Raw genomic sequence first — 25,226 nt, forward strand, 5'->3', positions numbered from 1 at the left:
GTTGCTGCGCGCGTAGTTGCGGTGAGCCGGGGCTACTCTTCGTTGCGGTTCATGGGCTTCTCATTGCGGTGGCTTCTCTTGTTGCAGAGCACGGGCTCTGTGTGCACAGGCTTCAGTAGCTGTGGCACACGGGCTCAGTAGTTGTGGCTCGCGGGCTCTAGAGTGCAAGCTCAGTAGTTGTGGCGCACGGGCTTAGTTGCCCCGTGGCATGTGGGATCTTCCCGGACCAGGGCTCGAACCCATGTCCCCTGAATTGGCAGGAGGATTCTTAACCACTGTGCCACCAGGGAAGTCCTACCTGCTTTATTTTAATTTTATAATAATTGTATTTACAGATTTAAGAAATATATATTTGTAAGTATTCCTTATTGTATATCAAGAAACATGAATTAAGAAATAACTTCTTAATCAAAATTCACTATCTTGTGCTTGTCTATTCTTGTATAACTGTATTGATGATAATTACAGTCTGATATAAATAATCATAATAGTATTGTCTCTCTTAACAGATTTTATTAAACAGAGAAGAGCGGGACTGAATGAATTCATTCAGAACTTAGTTAGGCATCCAGAACTTTACAACCAGTAAGTAATTTTCGTTGTGTTCTAAGGAGGCACTGAAACCCAACCTAAGACTATTGAATAAGCTACTGATCCAGGTTTTATACATTCTGTGGAATATTATTGTGCTGTATATTTTTGTGAAATCTTCCTCAAGAATTTTTCCTCTGGTATTCTTTTTTTTTTTTTTTTTTTTGCATTACGCGGGCCTCTCACTGTTGTGGCCTCTCCCGTTGCGAAGCACAGGCTCTGGACGCGCAGGCTCAGCGGCCATGGCTCACGGGCCCAGCCGCTCCGCGGCACGTGGGATCCTCCCAGACCGGGGCACGAACCCGTGTCCCCTGCATCGGCAGGCGGACTCTCAACCACTGCGCCACCAGGGAAGCCCTCCTCTGGTATTCTTAATCTTCTTTTCTCTCCATCAACTCAAGGCCCTAGTTATTTTCTTTCTTCCTATTGTACTTGTATTTTTTTTGTAGATTAAACTTGAAAGGAATTTGCACAGTTAAAACATTTTGCTAATTATTTGATGTTATATTTGTTCGTGCATTGAGAAAGCATTTCGTATGTACCTCTGTGTGCATTGGGAATAAAAAGAGAAATTAGTGTTATCCTTACCTTCCAGAGGCATAGGCTTCCAGGTACGTGGGAGAAACAGGTGTAGAAACAAGCAATTAAAGCAAAGAAAGTTTTATGAAAAAAGTCTGGAAGACAACAGAGAAAAACGTGGCCAACTCTTCTTGGGGTGGGTGGGTGTCAAGGAAGGCTTCCTGGAACTTAAAGGATGTGCAGTCTTTCAAGAAAAAAGCTAGGGAGAGCATTCTAGGCCAAGGGAGCAGTGCTTGTAACAGAGTCTGCAAAGAGCCTGCAATTGTTCAGGATGCTCACGTATTAACATTTCACGATGACTGGAACACAGAGTAAGTTTACAGAAAGGAGATGAAGCTGAAGGAGTTGGCGAGGGCCAGGCACACTTGCTACCACTTCTTGTGCGACCTGGGTCAGCGTTCTCTCATCCCAGACAAGACCTTCAGGCCTTCTCAGCACAAGCTTCCAGGCAGCCACTTAACACGAGGGCGCTTTCCCAGCCCTATGTGTGTCTGGTAGGCCAGCAGCTCCTGTGAAGGCAGAAGGGTGGGTCATATCAGAAATACCTAGGAAGGTATAGGTAGATCCATGGTTTGAGATGTATTTTCATTTTGAGTCTGGTAATTGGTTCATTGGTGTTCATTATGTTTATTGTGATTTGTTATGTGCATGTATGTTACTTATATTGTTTAGTATGTATAAAGTATTAACATTCTAAGAAGAATAAAGAGGACCAAGGAGAATATCTGGGGAACGTTTCTGCAGCTCACCTGTCTGGGTAGATGTAAAGGCTGCCTGTGGACATTGATGCAGTCATGACACCTTTTAAGTCTTTTCAGAATCACAACATTGAAGGACTGTATTTTTAGCAATTGTCCTCAGAACGATTATTACCATTTTATAGTTCTTTATAGTTTATAGAGGGCTTCTATCTTTTGAGCAGGTGCTCTGACCTTTTTTAACTTAATTTAATTTACTAAATTAGTAAAATACTGGAGCTGGACTTCTGTGACCAAGGTCTTCTGCCCAGTGCTCTGGGTTTCATTTCCCCTGATGCTCACAGATAGGACGAGGGTCACGGGGAGGTCCAGCACCTGCTGTAGCTCTGGGATTAGCCCCCGCAAAGGGGAGCAGCCGACTTTCCACTTAGAGCCCCCAGCAGGTGGTGGAGGAGCACAGAATTGGGCAGGATCCTTGAACTCAGGGTTCCTGTGTCTGGTGTGTTCCTTAGCAGAGAGCCTGTTATTACTTGGCTCTTTGTATAATTATTTTTTAAACATTATGTCTTTTCCCTAGGACAAATTCTATGTTATCTTCAGCTTAGATCTACCCTTCTAATGTTTAACTCCTGTTATATGCACTTGAGATTACTTCGAATTGGCATATTACTGGCTTGTTTGAAATTCGTACATTGAGAGCTTGAATATGTCTCATGCTTTGACAGAGCCTCACATAGAATAAGTGTGGAATAAATGGCGATGGTGTTTATTATTTCTCCTGGTATTTTGAACAGTGTTACTCAGAACCTCTGACAGTATATGTTAAATTCTAAGTATTCATTTTGGATCTAGAAGTGTAGTATTATAAAGATGTTATATTTGGTATTGAAATTCAACTAAAACCAATTTGATTATTTTAACATCATACTATAAAATACACAATTTTTAAGTATACTACCCAATAGATTTTTACATACGTATGCACCTTGTAACTACTACTATTCTGTTTAAGGTAGAGGACATTTTTCAGCACCCCAAGGTAAATAACCAAGAGGTTTTTTTTTTTCAACTTAATGTTTAACTGACATTTTCTTTTTAATAAAAAGTGACATTTCACATTTTCTGGATCTCATCTGTTAATGGAACTTTGTTAATTTTCACACTCTTCATTTGAACATCAAACTGTTTATAAAAGAGTACAGATTTAAGAGAGTTAGAGGAGAAGCCAATCAGCAAGTGTATCTTGAACACCATCTTTGTGTCTATTCTTATTATGTGTGGGATATGTGCTTCAAAAATAGCTTTACTTCAATAGAGAGAAGGTTATTTTTAAGATAACTTATTAAAATTGAATTTAAAATCATTTAAAAACTCAAACAAAATATTATTATTTCTCTGACCTTTGGATAGAAAAGGCTTTTCTGAGGATATTGGTAGTGAATGATGTATTACAAAGTAAAATAATGACACATTTGATTAATAAAAACTTTTGACCTCCAAAAATTACAAGTGAAATTAAAAACCAAAAATATAAAAAGTTTCCCATGATAAAGGACAGTAGATAAATATACTTAATAAAAGAGCTCATGCAGATAATACATTCCTAAGGTACCAAAAAAAAGACAAAACACATTAACAGTTTACACAAGAGGAGATGCAAATGGCTGATTAATTACCAGAGGAGCTGAACATTTCTTTACTATTTAAGAAATGCAGATGAAGCAAAACACCTTATTTTAGCTTCATTGCATTATAACACATATAGAAAAGAACACAAATCATGATTGTACAGCTTCATGAATTATGAGAAAATGAATACATCTGAGTATCCCCCCTCTCCACCCCAGGCCAAGGAATAGAACATTGCTAGCACCCCTGCAGCCCCTCACATGCCTCTTCTCAATGTCTGTTCCTTCCCAAAGGTCATTACTCTCCTGATTTTTAGCAGCATAGATTAATGTGCCCTGTTTCTGAACTTTATATAAATAGAATCATATATTACATGGTCTATATCTGGCTTGTTTTCAACAATTGAGAGTCACCAGTGTTATTGCATATAGCTATACAGTAGTTTGTTCATTTCCATTGCTGTATAATACCCCATTGCATGAATATACCACAATTCTGCTGATCAACATTTGAGTTATTTCTGTTTTCTGGCTCTAATGAGTAATGTTGACATTAACATATCTTTTGCTGCACATGTGCAAGCATTTCTGATGTATCTTTGAGTAGAATTTTTGGTTGTAGAATATGTATATGTTTAATCTTAGTGGATAATGCTAAATAGTTTCCCAAAGTGATTGTACCAATTTCCACTTCCACCATCGGTGTACGAGATCACATGGGTCACCTCACCAACACTTAGTATCATTAGTCTTTTCAATTTTAGCCATTCTGGTGAGTGGGTAGTGGTATCTTATTGTTGCTTTAATTTGCATTTCACTAATTACTAATATAATTGAGTTCTGTCTCTTTAAAATACTATTTTTCACTTACCAGACTATGAGACTACCAGACTATAAACTACCAGACTACCAAACTACCAAACTTCACTTACCAGACTATAGACTACCAGACTATAAACTAACATTTAATCAAGGCTGGAGAAAGTCTTCAGGATGTTCATGTATTGCTAGGAGAGTAGAAATTGGTACAGCCTCTCTGGAAATTAGCTTAACAAACTACTTAAAGCCTAAAAATTGTTTATAGTTCAGAGCAAATACTTTTCTTTTTAAAAATCTGTAGTGAAAATCATAAATGCAGTTCCAGTGTTGTGCACAGTGATTGTCACTTGCAGCATTATTTATAGTAGTGAAAGCTGTACAGTCAAAAGTTGGAAGCCATATATATATATAAAATATATATATGTAAAAAGTACATATATATATCCTAAAGTGAAAGAATCACTGAGTAACTTTTAGTGTGTCCTAATACAGCATCATACATCTATCAAAAGTGATTGCTAACAAAGAATTTTTAACCACATGGCAAAGACCTTTTGATGTATTGAGTACATTGTATTTTTAGGTGAAAAACAGTAAAATAAAATATTTAAAATATAGCATGATCTTAACTGTGCAGAGAAAAAATAAATATAGTAGGGGTGTTAAGAATGATGATTCCCACCTTTAATTTTTTTTTTGAAATAAAATGCACATAACATAAAATTCACCATTTTATCTGTTTTTGAAGTGTACAATTCAGTGGTTTTTAGTATACTTGCAATGCTGTACAACCACATCACTATCTTATTCTATCACCCAAGTCTAAACTAATATTACCATCAACCCAAAAAGAAACTATATTTTCTAATTTCCCCTTTCCCCCAACCCTTGGCAACCACTAATCTACTTTCTATTTTTATGGATTTGCCTGTTATGGGGATTTCATACAAATGGAATCATACAGTTTTAAATCTTCCTTTGTTCATTTAGCATAATGTTTTTGAAGTTCATTCATATTGTAGCATGTATCAGTACTTCATTTGTTTTCATAGTTGAATAATATTCCATTATGTGGATATGCCACATTTTGTTTGTCCATTCATCCACTTTTTGACTATTATAAATAATGCTGCTATGAATGTGTGTGTGTGTGAGCTTTTGTGTGCCCATATGTTTTTATTTCTTTTGGATATATACTGAAGAGTGGAATTGCTGGGCCATACAGTAACTGTGTATAGCTTTTCAAAGAACCACCTGTTTTCTACACTGGCTGTACCATTTTACATTCCCACAAGCCCCTCTCCTTTTTAAAAACTATTCATCTTCCTGAATTTCTTACAATGAATGTATATTATTTGTATTTAATTATTAAGAACAATTTTGGAAATATCGCCATTTGTGACAACGTGGATGGACATTGACGGCATTGTGCTAAGTGAAATAAGTCAGAGGAAGACAAGTACTGCATGAACTCACTTATATGTGAAATCTTAAACCCAGATTCATAATCATTGATACAAAGAACAGATTGGTGGTTGCCAGAGGTTGGGGGGTAGGCGAAATGGGTGAAGGTGGTCAAAAGGTATAAACTTTCAGTTATAAAATAAGTCATCAGTTGTAATGTGCAGCATGGGGACTGTGGTAGCGTATTTGAATGTAGCTAAGAGAGTAGATTAAAAGTTCTCATCACACACAAAAAGTGTGTAACTGTGTGGTGATGGATGTTAACTAGACTTACTGTGGTCATCGTTCCGCAGTGTATACAAGTATAGAAGCATTATGTCGTACACCTGGAACTGATATAGTGTTATATGTCAATTATATCTCATTTTTTTTAACCATTTTTTAAAATTGAAGTATAGTTAATTTACACTGTTGTATTAGTTTCAGGTATACAGCAAAGTGGTTCACTTACACATATATATATTCTTTTTCAGATTCTTTCTCATTGTAGGTTATTACAGGATATTGACTATATAGTTCCTTGTGCTATACAGTAGGTCCTTGTTGTTTATTTTATATATAGTGGTGTGTATATGTTAATCCCAAACAGTATGGAGGTGTCTTAAAAATAGAGCTACCATATGATCTTGCAGTCCCAATCCTGGGCATATATCTGGAGAAAACTCTAATTCGAAAAGATACATGCACCCCAGTGTTCATAGCGGCACTATTTACAATACCAAGACATGGAAGCAACCTAAATGTCCATGGACAGATGAATGGATAAAGAAGATGTGAGGTATATATAATAGAATATTATTTGTCCATAAAAAAGGATGAAATAATGCCACTTGCAGCAACATGGATGGACCTAGACATTATCATATTAAGTGAAGTAAGTCAGACTGAGAAAGACAAATATCATGATATAATTTATATGTGGAATCTAAAAAAAAATGATACAAATAAAATTATTTGGAAAACAGAAATAGAGTCACAGACATAGAAAACAAACTTATGGTTACCAAAGGGGATAGCAGCAGGGCAGGGGGCAGGGGAAGGATAAATTAGGATTTGGGGATTAACACATCTCAACTTGTAAAAAAGAAAAAAAAAGAATTTGGGAGGAGGTACCGCAGATACAGAGATTTAATCATTCCTCAGGATTGTCATTAGTCCATGCAAGGCCCCTCTTTTATTTTAGTCCATTTTTTTCCTCTTCATACCCATTTCTTCATCCCCACTGGTGATGCCCACTTCAACATGTTTGTTATATGTCTTTGGTTATCTATTTATCGACTGTTGCTTTGTGTCTGTGAGTGTTTAATATATGCACGTAAATGGTGGTGTGCTGTGGTTCCTTGTTTCTGATTGCTGACTGCTGTTCTCTGCAGGCAGTTACCATAGCTTGCTTACTCATTTCCCTAGTGGTAGATGGCTGTTTTGCTTCTGATTCAGAGGTATAGAGAATATTGCAGTGAGTATCCTAGTTACATGTCTTTCACTAAACCTGTACATAATTTTTGTGTGTGTGTGGTTTATTCTTAGAACTGAAATTTCTGGCCTCAGGGAAAATGCATACTCAGTTTAACCAAATATTGCCAAATTGCTTTTCAGAAAAGTTGCCTCATTTTACGTTCTCACCAGCAATACATGAGGGTGTTCCTTTCCCTGTATCCCTACCAACTTTTGGTATTGTGTCTTTCTAAATTTTGCTGGCTAGTGGACATAAAGTAATTTCTCATTGTTGTTTTAATTTGTTTTTTTGTGATTATTAGTGAAGTTAGGCATCTTCATAAATTTCCTTACCATTTGGGTTTTCTATTCTGTGAACTGACTGTTGATACCTTTGCCCATTTGTTTATTGGATTCCCTATTTTTAAACTTAATTTGCTTATTCCTTTTATAATAATGATCATTAATGGATTTTGTTTGACTTTCTTACTGTAAATGCTACTATAGTTACTTTTATTTTCATGTTAAAAGGGAGAAAAGCTGTAGAAATGCAAAGTCATAATAAAGTTAATTTTTGTTTTTAGTCCAGATGTCAGAGCATTCCTTCAAATGGACAGTCCAAAACATCAGTCAGATCCATCTGAAGATGAGGATGAAAGAAGTACTCAGAAGGTAGTAAGAGGAATTGTATTTTTTAACAGAAAAAAATACCATTCCCCAGAGATGAAATTATTGGCAACTTTAGGACCCCATTTACTTAAAACAAAGTAATTTCATCCATTGTAGATTTTCTACTCTGTAGAGTACATAAAAACAAATGTGTATACCTCTTACTTATCACTATTTCTTATAAAATTGATAAAATGAGTACTTTTTATAATAAAAAGTAATACATGTTAATTAAAGAAAAATTTGAAAATAATTTAGAAGTATTACCCATATTATCAGCAACCAGACCTAGTAATTTTTAACGTTTTAGTGATTTTCTTTCTTATCTTCTCTAATATGTGGAAATATTTTAAATTACCTAACTTTAATTATACAATATATAAAGTTTTGTGTTCTGCTTTCTTTGCTTTACATCTTACTTTTTGATCATCATATATCTTCATCATGATTATCACCATTGCAACTGTTGTTTTGAATTTTGGCCAGCAGGAAAGGCCTTTTCAACCAGAATATTACATACCTCTTCCTCTGCATTGTCAGGTTTTGAGATGTAGAGCAATCAGTATACATGGGCTGGTTGGTATCAACTAACTTTTATTGCTGTAGTTATATGTACATAATCAATACGTTTTCCGAAAAGAATAAAGAATAGGATATTCTTGTTTTTTTAATTAATTGTGATAAATATCGTAAGCTTGTGCCTTCTTATGAAGATATTTTCAACATTTACTTTAGAAAGTTGTTAGAAAGGTAAATTACAATAACTTAACTCAGGATTATTATGTAGCAATTAAAAGTATAATTACAAGTATTATATAAATATGATAATACCTTTATAATTTAAAATTGACTAATACTATTGTTAAATATATACATGAAAATCAGAGATGTACGTTTTTGTCTTTATAATGTCTTTTAATTTTGTCATGATTCTGTTTTTGTGATTTAAAAGGTAATGTCATGAGTTGAAACATTACTGTCCCACAGCTAAAAATCTTCATTTGAAAAATAGATGTGACTACTGGAAAGTAGTAGTTTTCTTTCTCTGATGCTCTAAGAGGATTCTCAGTTAAGAGAACAGATTTAACTCTTACGTCTGTGACATGGTTGCTCTTAGGACAATAAAAGGATATTTTAATTTTATATCTGTGCAGTCGGTCAAAAGAGAAACCACAAGCTGGGAAAACATGTAACAAAGTATAAGAAGGAATAATGTCTATGTAAAAAAAGCTCATACATATGGATTTTTGAAAAGAATGATATTTAGGACCCTAGTAGATAAAAGGAAAAGGGACATGAAGAAATACTCTTAGTAAACAGATATATGGGAAAATATTCAACCTTGATGCCAGTAGCAAATGAAAGTTTTAAATGAGAGGTTTTTTAATCTGCCAAATTAACAAAAATGTAAAGTAAATAAAATACGCCAGGACTAATAAGGGTAAGGTAAAATGGGCATCCTTGGGCATTACTGGTGTTAAAATTTATGCAACTCTTTTGGAAAGCAATTTGGCAACATGTATCAAGCATGAAAGTAATTCATGTCACTTAGGAGTTGATGCAAATGAAATAACCCTTCACAGAAAAGAACAAAGATGTTCATTTTAGTGTGATTTATAATGAAGAGTTAGAATCAGTTTGAATAGTCATCAGTCAAATAGTGGTTGTCCCTATATATTGTACATTTAAAAAATATTTCTAAAGATGATAATATTTAAAGTTTTTACATACCATTAAATGAAATCAGGGTTTAAAACTTTTTATGCAAACTTACACAGTGTGATCACAGTTTTTCGAAGTTATGCAAGGACTATATGAAAGTACTATAAATATTTGTAAATCGTCTGTTGGTAAGGTTATGGATTTTTAAAAACATCTTAATACTATTCAAAAAATATTTTAAAGAGTAAAATTTATGTAACCGTGATTTTCCATGTTTTGTTTGTTAATCACGTAGAGAGTATGTAGGTTTAGATCATGTAAAGAATGTCTTGCCTTGCTGTAGGAGAATGGTTTTTGAAGAAAGAACCAGACTAAGAGAAATTCCTGGGTTCTGGCTCCTCTTCTCTCACTGTTGACTTTCAATCTAAATTTTGTTTCTCATTTCATCCATAAAATCTGGAACTTAGACTAGGATCTTTTCCTGTTTTAAAATACTGATTTAAAAAAACCTTTTCAAAAAAAAGAAAGAGCTATATTTCATCTTACAGTTATAACTTTTATTATTTTTTAAATTAAAATTTCTAGGAACTGCATCAGTTTTATTTTTATTTATTTTTTCTTCCAGTTTTAATGAGATATAATTGACATACATCACTGGTATAAGTTTAGGGTGTACAGCATTATGATCTGACTTACATACATCATGCAGTAATCACCGCAGTAAGTTTAGTGAATATCTATTGATATCATCTCATATAGATACAAAATTAAATAGAAAAAAATGTTTTTCCTGTGATGAGAACTCTTAGGATTTATTCTCTTAACAACTTTCATATATAACATACACAGTGTAATTATATCTATCATGTTGTACATTACATCCCTAGTACTTATTTTCTTATAACTGGAAGTTTGTACCATTTGACTGCTTTCATCCAGTTCCTTCACTCCCCGCACCCCAGTTGTAACTTTTTTTTTTTTTTTTTTTGCTGTACACGGGCCTCTCACTGTTGTGGCCTCTCCCATTGCAGAGCACAGGCTCCGGATGCGCAGGCTCAGCGGCCATGGCTCACGGGCCCAGCCACTCCGCAGCATGTGGAATCTTCCTGGACTGGAGCACGAACCCCTGTCCCCTGCATCGGCAGGCGGACTCTCAACCACTGCGCCACCAGGGAAGCCCCAGTTGTAACTATTTATTAAGGACTTCTGAGTGGATAATCAAATGAATTTAATAGCTGGAAAATATCTTGGAAGGCATCTGGACCTTCTTATTTATAGAGGAAAAAAACAGAGGCCAAGAGAAGTCAAGAAACTTATTCTCTTGATTAGTGTTCATTCTGTTAAGAAATATACCTCAACTTCAGTTTATTGATTAGGTGTAATCTTAAAAATAATAGGTAGAGGGGCTTCCCTGGTGGCGCAGGGGTTGAGTCCACCTGCCGATGAAGGGGACACGGGTTCATGCCCCGGTCCGGGAAGATCCCACATGCCGCGGAGCGGCTGGGCCCGTGAGCTATGGCCGCTGAGCCTGCGCGTCCGGAGCCTGTGCTCCGCAACGGGAGAGGCCACAACAGTGAGAGGCCCGCGTACCGCAAAAAAAAAAAAAAAAAAGATAATAATAATAGGTAGAGTAAAAAGTTATCTAATTATATACCTCAAATTTTCATTATTTCAGAAATGTGCTCCATTAGAAAAACTGTTGCCAAGTAATAAAATCTTATTACATTTTAATGTAATTCAGGGGACAGGTTATCCTTGTTATTGTTTAATCCACACTTATTTACTTCACTTTCTTCATCTTATAGAAAAGTTCATTGAATAGAAAAATGATACAGTTCCCTGCACATTCATTAAAAGAATAAGTGTATTGAAATTACAACTTAGTTTGATTACATTATCAGATTGTATAGAATACTATAATATTTAAACATAATCATGATATATATAAGTCAAATCATTATGCTATACATCTTAAACTTATACAGTTCTATATGTCAGTTATATAATATCTCAGAAAAACTGGGGAGCAGGGGGAGATTACTTCATGTTAAAACTGTGCTACAACAGGACAAATCTCATCTAATGAACCGGAGTGTTTATATATTTTTTTTGTCTTGAGCTAGACTGTTATGGTTCCTTTTATTTCTGTCTTTTGTGGATTAAAATTTTATTAAATGAAGAGTTTTCATGTAAAGGTGTCAGTAAGAAATACATTTGATTTGTCACTAAAAAGTTGGTGCCAGTGTTGTTACTTCATACGAAATATACTTTAGATCTTTTGCCCTTTATTTAAAAAAAAAAACTTGTATTCTGGAGATTGTAAGTTACAAATGAATTTAAGTGGGAATATATATGACATATGTCTCTAATAAGAAATTGCTTAGGTAAAATTTGTTGATTCTGATGAACTTAAAGAGATATTTTTAAAAGCTTACTTCATATCTATAGCTTATATGAAGTATAATTATATAGAGCTCTAGTAAAAGTGTACATATTTGAGACATCTCTGATTTAATTCTCTGAATGTATAAAGAATTTCATAGTGAATTTATGTGCAGAAGAATTCACTTACACTTGGCTTTTGTGAGAAGTGCTCACTGTAGAAGGATCACTAGATTAATCTTTTGGGATTTTGAGTTAAATTTCTAGTTGATTATTAGTGAGCTAGAATTTTAATTAGTTAAATTGCTTTATGGTATACTAGGTGAGTAAAGATGTGCTTCTATGTTAATAACAGGGATTAAATTTACTTTGTTAACTGTTGTAAAGAGAAAAGCCTATCTAAAAATTTGATACTATCACAATGGTGGAATTAGGAAGAAAAGCACTCCTGATTTTATGTATTTGCTTTAGAAATAAGTTTACTTCCTCTCAAATTAAAACTTTAATCCAGCATTTGCAGTCTTAATCATCATCATACTATCATTTCCTATCTTTAATAATAGCTTATTAAAAATATTTGAAAATTTAAAAACAAAAGCTATTTTTAACCAATTTTTTTAATGTAAAAAATGATTCCTCTTCAATTGTGGTTTCAATGCCCAGCTCTTCCAAAGAGCTTTCCCCAGTTTACTTCATTCATTTGCCAACTTTGACTTTGATTTCTGCCTTACCTTTTTCCTTACAACTGCTCTTGAAATTTATCATTAAAATGGTTATGTTTATATTGATTGTGTATCTTTCCAAAAGTCTGTACATTTATTAAGCATTAGGGCTTTAGATTTCTTTAATATGACAAATATCTGTGGTATGGTTATGTGTATTTTATTTAAAAAATATCCATTAACCGATAAGACGCTCCAGTAAGAATGTTAAATTCTTTTTTTTTTTTTCCATCCCAACAGCTACACTCTACCTCACAGAACATTAACCTGGGACCATCTGGAAATCCTCAGTAGGTTTAATTTGTATCAAACAATCTCACTGGATTTGAGGAAGATTTTTTGCAAATGTGCAGATGTACATAATTATACCAGTTTAACTGGAAGCCTGTGAAATAGAACTATAGTTACAGTGAATATAATACTGTCGTACGCTTGCCTAATTTACTGCTCTAGCTTCTCCTTGTTTTAGTAGAGCTCTGAGGAGTTTTTAATCCACAGATTGTTGAATTGGGTTCGGCTATTTTGCCACTGTTACTTTCCTGGTGTGTGTGTGGGGACCATAAGTCCTGGGAGGTACCTGGGAAAGTACTCTGGCAAAAGCATCCGTGGAGGCCAAATTGATATTCTCTTGGTGCTCAGTGTCACAACTCCAACCCTAGTTGTTAGTCAGCTTGTTCCAGAGGAGTCTTGATGGAAATTAGCATATGAAAGGCTATTAAATTTTCTTTATCCAGTTTCTCCCATAGTCCCAGATTTACTTGAGCAGAGGGGAAACATTTTGAGGAGTGACAAATGTGGACTTCATCTTAAGTGTCAACTCCAGCAGTTCACTGGAATACAAAGAAGGAGTCCAAGGCTACTTCTTGGCTCAGTTTGAGGAGTGCCCTGACAGATGAGTGATAACTGCTGTGGGCTGGAAGAGGAATGCATTGTTGCTATCCTTACTTGTAATTATCCTTATAGGCTTATTGGATTAATTCTGAAGTATTCTATCTTTTATCACAGGACACTGTGCTTCCCCTTACCCTTTTGGTCCACTTAGAGAGTGAGTGTAGACAGGAGAAATGGTAAAGGAGACTAAGAAAGAATAATTAGTAAGGTAGGAAAACCAGGAATGGGGTGTCACAAAAGCAGGTGAAGAAAGGGAGTAAATAACTCTGTTGATGTTGCTGATGGGGCAGGTAAGATGAAGATTGAGAATGGACCCCTGATAGGTCATTGGTGACCTCTGTGAACAGTTTCAGTGGTGCGGTGGGGAGAAGATTGACCGGAAAGGGTTCAGGAGAGAAATACAGGAGGGGAAATAGGAGGTATAGGAGGTATCGACAGTGATTTTAGACAACTTACTTGATGGGTTTGCTGCAAAGGACAGCAAAGAAACGGGATGGTAACTGGAAGAGGAAATTTGGTTTTGAGCATCTTTTCTATCATTATTGCATTGAGCTTGTCAGGCAGCACAAAATGGAAGTTTGCTTTCAATTAGGATTCATCACCAACAGTTAACAGTGGGGCCTTGGGTATGGCCTTGGTTGGCGTGTTTACTGCTTGAGGGATTTGCATGTTTTTTCACTATTACGTTCGTTCAAAAAATTATTTCAGTATTTCAGCATATCATTAAAGAACAAAATAACTAGTCCAAAGAGCAGGTTCTTGAAGAAGAAAAACATCTAAGCTTAGTTAAGTATTTATCTCCCTAATCTTGACCTGTTATTATTTAACCCAGACCTGGTGTTACTCTTATGTTTGAATTGACTATTTCTTTCAGTAATGAATTGAAGGACGTTTAAAATCTAAATGGAGTCATTTCACTCTCCCTAGTACAACTTAGGAATTCATACCACGTTAAAGAAAACAGCTCTTGTGGCTGCTTAAGTTCATCTTTCTGCAGCCACGTGCTTTTGCCTGTATACAGCCAATGCTGTTTTTACCTGAGGTGCAAATAAATAACCTTCTGCCTTCTGGACTCCTGGCTTTCCTACATTACCATCTATGAGAATAAGTAGAGAGTTCTTTTATCTTTAACATACAAGTGATATGTATGCAAAACACTGTGATGACTTTTTTCTCTGTCAGAAAATCTTAGTGATTTTACTAGGTATTCCAGCTAGTAACTTCCTTTTCAGAATAATTACCAGACTACTTAGTCCTTGCAATGTGTCACTAATTTATATAGTTACTCAGTTTCCTTATTAAGAGCATTGGTGAGGTTTATGGTTAATAAAAGTGGTTTGCTACCCTGAGTTCAAAACGATAGAGAAATGATAGATAGATAGATAGATAGAAAGAAAGAAAGATCTTTTTCTCCCAAAGAGACTATTATTGAAGTCCTTCTTAAGCCAAACTTAACAAGGCTTAAATAAAATTATAAAATGTCTTATCTAATCAGAAAGTAGATATTATCACTGTTCATTATTACCTATTTTATATTAAAGATGAGATACTACCACTGTGAAAGCTGGAGTTATCATGCTGAAGTGTACCCAAGATTTGCCTATTAAAGAGTGAGGTGCTAAAAAATGTTGAAAAGTTAACATCTTTCCATTTCTAGGAGGCTAATTCTTGTCATTGTTCATTTATTTCAGTGCTAAACCAACAGATTTTGATTTCTTGAAAGTTATTGGAAAAGGCAGCTTTGGCAAGGTAAGAGTGTTTTTATTTTTTCATTCAGTAAGTAAGTACTTAAGGAATGTATGCTTTATACATGCAAGACCACGGGGCTTGTTGGTATGCAGGCTATGGAATTAAGATGCTTTCTCTACCTTCAGAGTACTGACAGAATAATTCAGGATACTAAGCATCTACTCAAATGCTAACCCAAAATTTATTTGTTGAATAAGTATTTTGTTGAGCTCCTATGTGGCAAGCACTGTTCTGGGGCCTAGTTAGATAGTACTGAACAAAAATAACATGGTTAATACCTTTGTGATGCTCACAACCTAGTGGGGGAAATAGTCAATTAAAAGTTATGCAGTCAAGTAAATAATTACATGTAGCAATGGAGCTACGAAGGAAATGAAGACTAGAGTCAAGAGACAGAGGAAAATAGTCAGTGGGAGGAAAATCCCTATTTAGATGAATTGGTCAAGGATGGCTTCTTTGAAGAGGTGCTATTTAAGTTGAGGCCGGAAAGACAACAGTGAGCAGCTGTGTAAATAGCAGTTGGAGAAGGAAAGGGAGGTTTGAGGACGCTGTCTCCCTTCATGCAGTGAATGTCAGATGAAGTACGTAGCTTGACAGTGTGACCGTACCAAGCAAGAAGAATCCCTAAGGGCAGAGGCATCATAGATGGAGTTGTCAGAATCATCAAATATATTTAAGTTCTTTTTTGCATTATACTTCAATCTGTAGTAAAAATAAATATGTACGTGTTTAATTATAGTGTGCTGTATTCATAGCTTTCAGTATATCTAGATGTAGTTTTTTTTCCTGAGTTCCCTAGAGACCAGAAACTGCGACCATAAAATTACACCCATGTGTGTTCATTAATTCAGCAAATGTATATTTGCCACCTGCTACATGCTGGGCATTGTGCTAATAATATAAGCAATAGAAAGTTCGAAATAGATCTTGCTCTCAAAATGCTCACAGTCTGTTGGAATGTTAGAGATAGTCTGTTGTTAAAAACAAAAAGCATTAATCTTTTGGAAACTTCATGTTTAGATCTAGAGTCTACTAGAAATTGGTTCTTGCTTATAATGTGAGGTGTAGGGTCGAGTTCATTTTTTTCCCTATGGATGTTCAACTGATCCCACGCAGTTTATTGAAAAGGCTGTTCTTTCCCTACTGCTCTGCATGGTAAACTTCATCATATATCCAGTGTCTATATGCGTGGATCTGTTTCTGGATTTTGTTTTATATTTCTGTTTCTAGATTTTATATTTTGTTTCATTAATCTATTTGTGTATCCTTGCATGAGTACCACATTGTCTTGAAAATGTAACTTGATTTCCAACAGAACAAGTCTTCCCCTCCTTGTTCCTCTTCAAGAGACTATTCTTAGCTCTTTGCATATCAATATTAAATTTTAGAATTAGCATGTCAAGTTCCATAAGATTCTGTTGGATTTTGATTGGGATCGCATTGAATCTTTAGATCAATCTGGGGAGAATTGTCATCTTAACAATATCAAGTCTTCCAGTCTGTGACCATGGCATATCCCTTTGTTAATTTAATTCATCTTTAACTTTTCTCAATAATGTTTTATACTGTTCTGTGTAGAGTTTTGACACATCTTTAATTCGATTTGTTCCTGTGTGTTTCATTTTTTATGCTGTGAAAACTGGTGTTAAATACTGAAGCTGAATATATGCATTACCTGTGACACATTGGTTCTCCTCCAAGCTATGTAGCCACCAGTAATTCAAGCACATATGTGCTAGGAAAGGCATGTGCCAGAATGTTCGTAAGCATCGTTGTTCATAATCTAAATGTCAGTGAGAGAGTGGATAAATTGTATGTGGTATGTCTGTGGAATGCAGTACTCTGCACAGTGATGAAAATATGAAGACTGTGCTGCATGCCACACGTGAACGCACATTACATAATTTAGAGTGAAAAAAGTCAAGCAGAGACCACTTTGTCTATGTGATTCTAATTACATAAAATTCGAAAACAGGCAAAACCTAACCTGTGTTATTGCAAATGGAAATAGTGGTTACCTTTGAGGAAGAACAGGGATGGATAGTTTCTGGAATGGGGCAAATGGGAGGCTTCAGGCTACTGACGGGGTTTGGTTTTGTTTTAACCTGGAAGTGGTTACATAATGTGTCCATTTTGGAATAATTTATCGAGCTGTAATGTTTACGAGTTTTTCTATATACGTGTTACGTTTAATAAAAATTTTAAATCTTGCAAAATGGTTGGAAACCAACAAAGTACAATAAAACAAAGAAAAGCAGAATACAGAAAAGAAGGAAAAGCAAGCAGAACTACAGATTCACAATGTATTTGAAAAATAGAAAAATATACATGATAAAGTAAAATAAATAATGGAAATCTCATATTTATTCTAAGCTTTTCTACAAAGGGTGGTCTTGGTTCCACTTTCCATTTGCCCATCTGTTTCTTAACCACCTATTTTCCACATCTACCAATCTGCTGAAAAAATGTCTACCCTTCAATGTACCTCCTAATGGCCACATTCTTTGAATTATCTTCTTAGAATATACTTAAAGATGAACAAATCAAAGTAGAGAAGTGAAGTTCAGGGGGGTGGGGAGCTGTCGAGAAAAGAAAAAATGTAAGAAGGAAGGAACATTCAACAGAGTCAAATATTGTAAAGAACAAAAGCCTGAGAAATGAGAAAGATGCCAGCAATTGAACTCAGGACATTTTCACCCTGAAGATGTTTTGACTCCTTTTTTATGAATAACAAACATTTTAATTGATAGACTTTATTTTTTAGAACCTTTTTAGATTTACAAAAAAAAAAAAAAAATAGAGTAAAGAGAAAGTTCAGAGAATTTCCAAGCCATCAGTTTGCTCTATTTAGTAACATGTTAGTATGGTACATTTGTTCCAGCCAGTGAGCCAATATTGATCCATTATTATGAACTAAAGCCCATCATTTATGCAGATTTCCTTGGTTTTTACCTAATGTCCTTTTTTTGTCCCATTCAGGACACCACATTACATTTAGTTGTCATGTCTCCTTAGGCTCCTCTTGACTATGACAATTTCTCAGACTTTGCTTGTTTTTGAGGGCCTTGATGGTTTTGAGAAGCACTGGTTAGGTATATTGTGTATCTCTTTTGGAATTTGCCTGGTGTTTTTCTCATGATTAGACTGTGGTTACAGGTTTTAGTGAGGAAGACCACAGATGTACTCAAAAGTAATGCCCAGCATTGTCACTAGTGGCAGATCATCTCAAAACGTTTTAGAATATATCATCTAATAGTTACACAACTTGTAGGGTGTCTTGAATCCCTTAAAATTTGTTTGTAAACCTTTGAGTATGTCTGCCTTTTTTTCTGGGGCAAGATCTTCTAAGTTTCTTCAAATCCATGAAGTGTCTGCATGCACCCCAGCCCATTATAGAATCTCAGCTATACATGGTGCTTCTTGCTCTGAGTGCTTCTAAATTTGAAACCTGTAAGAGAAACCCAAATGTTAAAACAAAAATACATTTTGATCACCTAGAAACCATTTTCCTCTCCTTTTTTTATGTAGACATGAAATTTATAGCCTCAGTATTTTCTAAAGACACTCTTCAGGACTCAGGGCTAGCATGCATGCGCGCGTGCGCGCGCACACACACACACACACACACACACACAGTTCTCAAGCAGTATAGATTTTGACACTTAAATTTAGTAAAAACCTCAAACATTAGCACATTAAGTGACAAAGAAATGATGCCTAGCCATTTAAATCATCAACACTTTTTGGTTTTATTAAAATATCTAAGGAAAAGTGGAATTGGAGAAATAAATTCAGTAATTTTCAATTTTCAAAATAAAAACACCACATTAGGTCCTTTGTGGACTTTATTTTTTAAAAATTTAAATATTGACTTATTGATAAGTGAATTGTTCCTATCAAAACATTGAAATTTCTAATAGTAGGTACAATCTTTAACTATAACAGGTTCTTCTTGCAAAACGGAAACTGGATGGAAAATTTTATGCTGTCAAAGTGTTACAGAAGAAGATAGTTCTCAACAGAAAAGAGGTAAAATAAAATAGCTTTGTTTCTCCTAAACCTGTTTTCTCAGTTAACAGAATTGTTTTCTGGTGTCTAATACAAGCTGATTTTTTACCTTTTTTTTTTTTTTAACAGCAAAAACACATTATGGCTGAACGTAATGTGCTCTTGAAAAATGTGAAACATCCATTTTTGGTTGGATTACATTATTCTTTCCAAACAACTGAAAAGCTTTATTTTGTTCTGGATTTTATTAATGGAGGGGAGGTGAGTTTTATAATTAGTTTTCTAGTATTGATAATGTTTAGAAAAAAAATCGAGTTCAAGTTTCTCTTATCAGTGTTGGAAGCAAAGCCCAGCATAAACAGCTATATGTTGAGTAGCAGCAGTATTTAAAGCACTGGCTAATCAGCACAATGCAGAATGTAGAGAAGTGAGACATAAAGCTCTTTTCCTAAGCAGCTTATGGCGTAGGTGGGAAGGTTCATAAAAGAACCTTGATACGAAGCTACAGACTTCATGGGTAGTTTTGTCGCTGAGCTATATAGCAAGAACATATACTGAAACATTAGAATGAAACTTGATTTGTAATTTTTGGTAATTATCGTTTCAATAGTTGCATATAAATATTACTCTAGCCTGTCATTTTCCAAAATGTGCAAACTATTAATCAGATGAGATGATCCTGTAATAAAGGGTTCTGTGGTGAAGCCAGTTTGGAAAATGTTTCCTGTTATATCCTCTTAGTGATTAACAGTGTGCTTCGTGGTAGTTACAATGTTTCAGCATGTTAAAGACTTTGAGAAATTATGCCTGAAAGCCTGGATTTATTTAAAAAAAATTTTTTTACCACATAGTCCCATTTTTTGTTTGAACCAAGTCTATTAACAGTATTCCCCAAAACTCTGAATCAGAGGGATATTGAAATACATTTTGGGAAATGCTGCTGTTAAGATAATAATTCCAGTAGTAGTTAACATGTATTGAGCATCCTTATGTGCCCAGCACTCTGGCTCTTTATACATATTATTTTATCTTCACAGCAGTTGTGTTGCATAAGACAAAGAAACTGAGGTACAGAGAAGCTAAGTAACTTGATCAAGCCATGTGGGTTAGTAAGTATGGAGCCAGGAATTGAGCTCAGTCTGATTCCAGGATCGAGGCAGCTGACCACCCCCTGTTCCTCTGCTTCTTAATCCTCATACTTTTCTAATTTGTTTGATCTCTGACCTGTAAATATCTCTAAAAATTATTTTAACTGGTAAATGTTATTATATCTTTACAAAAGGATCTTCCATCCCTTAATCCCAGAGCAAAGAGAGAAGAGAAGTGTATTTCAACCTTACTATAGTACACTTATCTGTAGAATAAAGGAACTACACAGAAGACCGATTTCTATTCTGCAAACCTGAAAGATCAGACATACCTAGGTCATTTTGGGGATGGTCATAAGAAGAATCATTATTCAACCTCTTACATCTATGGCAAATATGCCTTAAGACTCCTCAGAAGCGGGATTATGAATCCCCCATGCACCCTGATTCAGGAATGTGGATGACCCCACATCGTTCCCACCTTGAAGGTGTGGTTTTATTTGTATGTGGTGAGTGCTAACATATAACAAGAATTTATTGAGGGCCTGGCACTTTGTAATTATTTTACATGTGTTATATCAGTTTATCATCACAACTCTTTGAGATAAACACTCTTATGCTCATTTTATAGGTAAGGAAATTAAGGCTCAGAGAGGTGAAGTAACTTTCTCAGTATCACCGTGCTCTAGTACTTGTCAGGCCCCGGATTTAACCTGGACATCCCAACTGCAAAGCCCATTCTTAAGTACCACCTATGTCTTTGAAATATCGTGCAGAAATCTAACTGCAGGTGGGATACTGGCTGCACGTTTCCTGCTTGTCTGTGGTTTGTTAATGCTGTTTTAGGACTTTGCTTCTGAGCCCTTATTACACAGTGACTACTCCTAAACTGGATGGCAAAGGTGGAAGGAAGTAGGCTTGTCTTCTAAAAGATAGAGTTGACTAAGATAAATGGGGGAAGAAAAGAGAATGTTAAGGTGCAGGGGTTGAATGGGGCAACAGGTAGAAGAGGAATAAGGATGAGAAAGGACAGAGGCAAGAGGAGTGTGATTTCATTATGTGTTTCCTATTATTACTGTTATTTGCCCCCCAATGTTCATATTTGCATTTTAACCTTGACATGTGATATTCATTTTTGTATACTACTTCAGATCTGTTTTGGAGTCAGGTAGAGTATAAACAAATAAGTTTTATGATACTGGGCATGTAAACAAGCCTTTCTGAGTCTCAGCTTCCTCATCAATTCCTACTTCAAAATAGGTGGGTGGATTGAATAATACAAGCATATAGTCTTTAGCATAGTACCTTTGATTTAGTAAGCAGTGGTTGTTAGCTGTTATTAGTGAATGATCAGATTTTCATTTGGGGTAATTTTCATCAGTAGTAGTGTATTAGACAGATGTGATCAGAAGGTCAATAAATAAAGTATTACAGTAGAGTAAGCTGCAGCTAATAAAAGCAGTGGTAATGGTTAAAAGGGGGGAGTGTCCCATAAATAAATAAGAGATAAAAACAGAAGAATTTATTCATTTTTTGGATATAGGGACTAAGGGTAAAGGAGCAGTAGAGGTGAATCCCAGGTCAGCCCCATTTATCTACTCTGTCAGGATCTATTGTAACTGATCTTCACCATCACCTTTCAGAAGAGGCTAAGAAAAAATTGGGGACAATCTTTGAAAATCAAAGAAGTTAAATGAATTACACACAAAAAGGTTTGAACCCAAGGCTGATCAGCTAGCTTTTCAGTTTGAAAATCTATTTCCACTTTACCTTGCTGCCTCCCATGGTTTAGAGGGCTGGGTAGAAAGTGATATCATTAAATGAGACAATACAGCAGTGGCAGTAAGTCTGTAAGAGAAGACCAGGGGCTCTGGGTTAGACAAATTGAATTTGTTGGCTTGTTAAATATTCAAGAAAGAGCAGCAGGCAGCAGATTTTTGCAGTAGAAGCTCCAAGCAGAGGGCTGTCCACACGAGAGACATCAACATAGAGTGGTGGTTAAAATCATTGGAATGGATTAAGTTGCCTGGGAAGGTATCCAGAGAAAGAATAACAGTGGAGAAACCTAGGACAGACAATTTGTCAATCCCTGCAGCATAAGGGCCCAGAAAGGAGCGGAGATGGAACTGTCCAAGGTAGAAGAAAGCCCCCAACGAGAGATTGTTGTTTTAGAAGCCCAAAGACTTAGAGTAAGGACCTAGAGCAAACTTTGCCTAGGCAGGTAACCTGATGACTAGAGAACAGGTTGTGAAAAAATACATTGAAAATTAGGGAGGAAGTGTAAGAAATGAACTGGAGAGTCCAGCTGCCAATGATCTCCAGCCAGTTGCTACCATATTGAATTTAGGCTTAATGGTGCAGAGCTCCCCCCACCCTTTTTTTTTCCCCAGAAGAAACCAAAACTATGAATTTTAACCAAAAAAAAAAATTTCCCAGTTTTTAAATGTCACCAATTATTTTAGATTTTTCTGAAAACATTCTTTGGTTCAAACAAATTATATCTGTGGGTTAGATTTGATCTTCCAGCCACTAGTTTACGATCTCTAAATAGTGTTTGGTTTTTTCAAATGAAAGAACAGTCAAAAAAGGCCCAGTAAGATAATTACATGGCAGTATCAAAATCATTGGTCTCCATTAATAATTTTTTCCAGGGAGGTTGCCTGGAGTGGTATGAGGATACTGCCACACTGAGGATTGAGGGGTACATGGGAGATGAGCGAGCAGTAAGCACAGATAGGGAAAGATTTGTGGTTGAAGAGAGCATGATTGCCAGGTGGAGGGGATACATAGGCAAGGGGGAGTCACGGTTCTGTGCTTTGGTGCATTTTTATCTCACGTTCAAAGTAACAAAAATAAATCCTGTTTTTGTATTTTTAGAATATATTTGTTTCACTTTATGTGTGAATGATCTTAATATTCTTTTTTTTTTTTTTCCAATTTTACAGCTGTTTTTTCACTTGCAAAGAGAACGGTCCTTTCCTGAACACAGAGCTAGGTTTTATGCTGCTGAAATTGCCAGTGCATTGGGTTATTTGCACTCCATCAAAATAGTGTACAGGTAAGTTTTTAAAATTTCACTTCTAAAATGTCTTTTTATTATTTTATTTCAGTTCATATTCAGGTTTCCTTTTCTTTCCTTTTAATTCGATAGAGACTTGAAACCAGAAAATATTCTTTTGGATTCAGTAGTAAGTATTGTCTTTTAAAAATCTACTAGTGCATGATTTTTTTTTTCAACATCTTTATTGGAGAATAACTGCTCTACAATGGTGCATTAGCTTCTGCTGTATAACAAAATAAATCAGCTATACATATACACATATCCCCATATCCCCTCTGTCTTGCGTCTCCCTCCCACCCTCCCTATCCCACCCCTCTAGGTGGTCACAAAGCACCAAGCTGATCTCCCTGTGCTATGCAGCTGCTTCCCACCAGCCATCTATTCTACATTTGGTAGTGTGTATATGTCCATGCCACTCTCTCACTTTGTCCCAGCTTACCCTTCCCCCTCGCCGTGTCCTCAAGTCTGGTGTCTACATCTGCGTCTTTATTCCTGTCCTGCCCCTAGGTTCTTCAGAACCTTTTTTTTGTTTTTTTTTTCTTTTTAGATTCCATATATATGTGTTAGCATATGGTATTTGTTTTTCTCTTTCGGACTTACTTCACTCTATGACAGACTCTAGGTCCATCCACCTCACTACAAATAACTGAATTTCATTTCTTTTTATGGCTGACTAATATTCCATTGTATATATATGCCACATCTTCTTTATCCATTCATCTGTCAATGGACACTTAGGTTGCTTCCGTGTCCTAGCTATTGTAAATAGTGCTGCAGTGAACATTGTGGTACATGACTCTTTATGAATTATGGTTTCTCAGGGTATATGCCCAGTAGTGGGATTGCTGGGTCGTATGGTAGTTCTATTTTTAGTTTTTTAAGGAACCTCCATACTGTTCTCCATAGTGGCTGTATCAATTTACCTTCCCAACAACAGTGCAAGAGGGTTCCCTTTTCTCCACACCCTCTCCAGCATTTATTGTTTGTAGGCTTTTTGGTGATGGCTATTCTGACCAGTGTGAGGTGATACCTCATTATAGTTTTTGATTTGCATTTCTCTAATGATTAGTGACGTTGAGCATCCTTTCATGTGTTTGTTGGCAATCTGTATATCTTCTTTGGAGAAACGTCTATTTAGGTCTTCTGCCCATTTTTGGATTGGGTTGTTTGTTTTTTTGACATTGAGCTGCATGAGGTGCTTGTATATTTTGGAGGTTAATCCTTTATCAGTTGCTTCGTTTGCAAATATTTTCTCCCATTCTAGGGTTGTCTTTTCGTCTTGTTTATGGTTTCCTTTGCTGTGCAAAAGGTTTTAAGTTTCATTACGTTCCATTTACTAGTTATGATTTTTGTTGTTGTTATGCTTAGTGGCATAGAGTCCACCTCAAAGGTTCCACACTGCACGATTCCATTAGATAACATTCTTGAAATGTCAAAACTATGGAGATGGAGAACAGATTAGTGGTTGCAAGGGGACAGGGACTGAGGGAATAGGGGAGTTCAAAGATAAAGGAGTAGCATGAGAGAGAGTTCCTTTGTTCCTTTGGGATGATGGACGTTCTCTGTCTGATCGTGGTGGTAGTTACACGAATCTATACGTTTCTATTGCATAGGGCTACACATACACACACACAGATGCGTGCATGTAAAATAGCAAAAACTGAATAAAGTTGGCAGTCTAGTTATCAGTATTATACCAAAGTCAGTTTCCTGATTTTGACACTACTACAGTTATATAAGATGTCAGCATTGGGGGAAGATGGGGGAAGGGGACATGGAAC

At 35.7% G+C, this 25,226-nt stretch overlaps 1 protein-coding gene across 6 annotated transcripts in view; it reads left to right on the top strand.

The window, feature by feature from the left end:
* Window positions 1–25,226, top strand: part of SGK3 (serum/glucocorticoid regulated kinase family member 3) — a 66,147-nt gene that overhangs the window by 27,497 nt on the left and 13,424 nt on the right. For 4 of the 6 annotated variants that reach the window (XM_033437567.2, XM_033437565.2, XM_033437570.2 and 1 more), the window contains 8 exons: window positions 510–585; window positions 7,798–7,885; window positions 12,889–12,938; window positions 15,231–15,288; window positions 19,234–19,317; window positions 19,426–19,557; window positions 23,330–23,442; window positions 23,536–23,572. In XM_033437567.2, the coding sequence (XP_033293458.1) occupies window positions 510–585; window positions 7,798–7,885; window positions 12,889–12,938; window positions 15,231–15,288; window positions 19,234–19,317; window positions 19,426–19,557; window positions 23,330–23,442; window positions 23,536–23,572 (638 nt within the window). The remainder of the gene's footprint in view (window positions 1–509; window positions 586–7,797; window positions 7,886–12,888; window positions 12,939–15,230; window positions 15,289–19,233; window positions 19,318–19,425; window positions 19,558–23,329; window positions 23,443–23,535; window positions 23,573–25,226) is intronic. The other 2 variants (XM_033437569.2, XM_033437573.2) reach the window with 2 other exon arrangements.

The sequence above is a fragment of the Orcinus orca genome, chromosome 17 (assembly GCF_937001465.1).
Source record: "Orcinus orca chromosome 17, mOrcOrc1.1, whole genome shotgun sequence".
Classification (NCBI taxonomy): Eukaryota; Metazoa; Chordata; class Mammalia; order Artiodactyla; family Delphinidae; genus Orcinus; species Orcinus orca.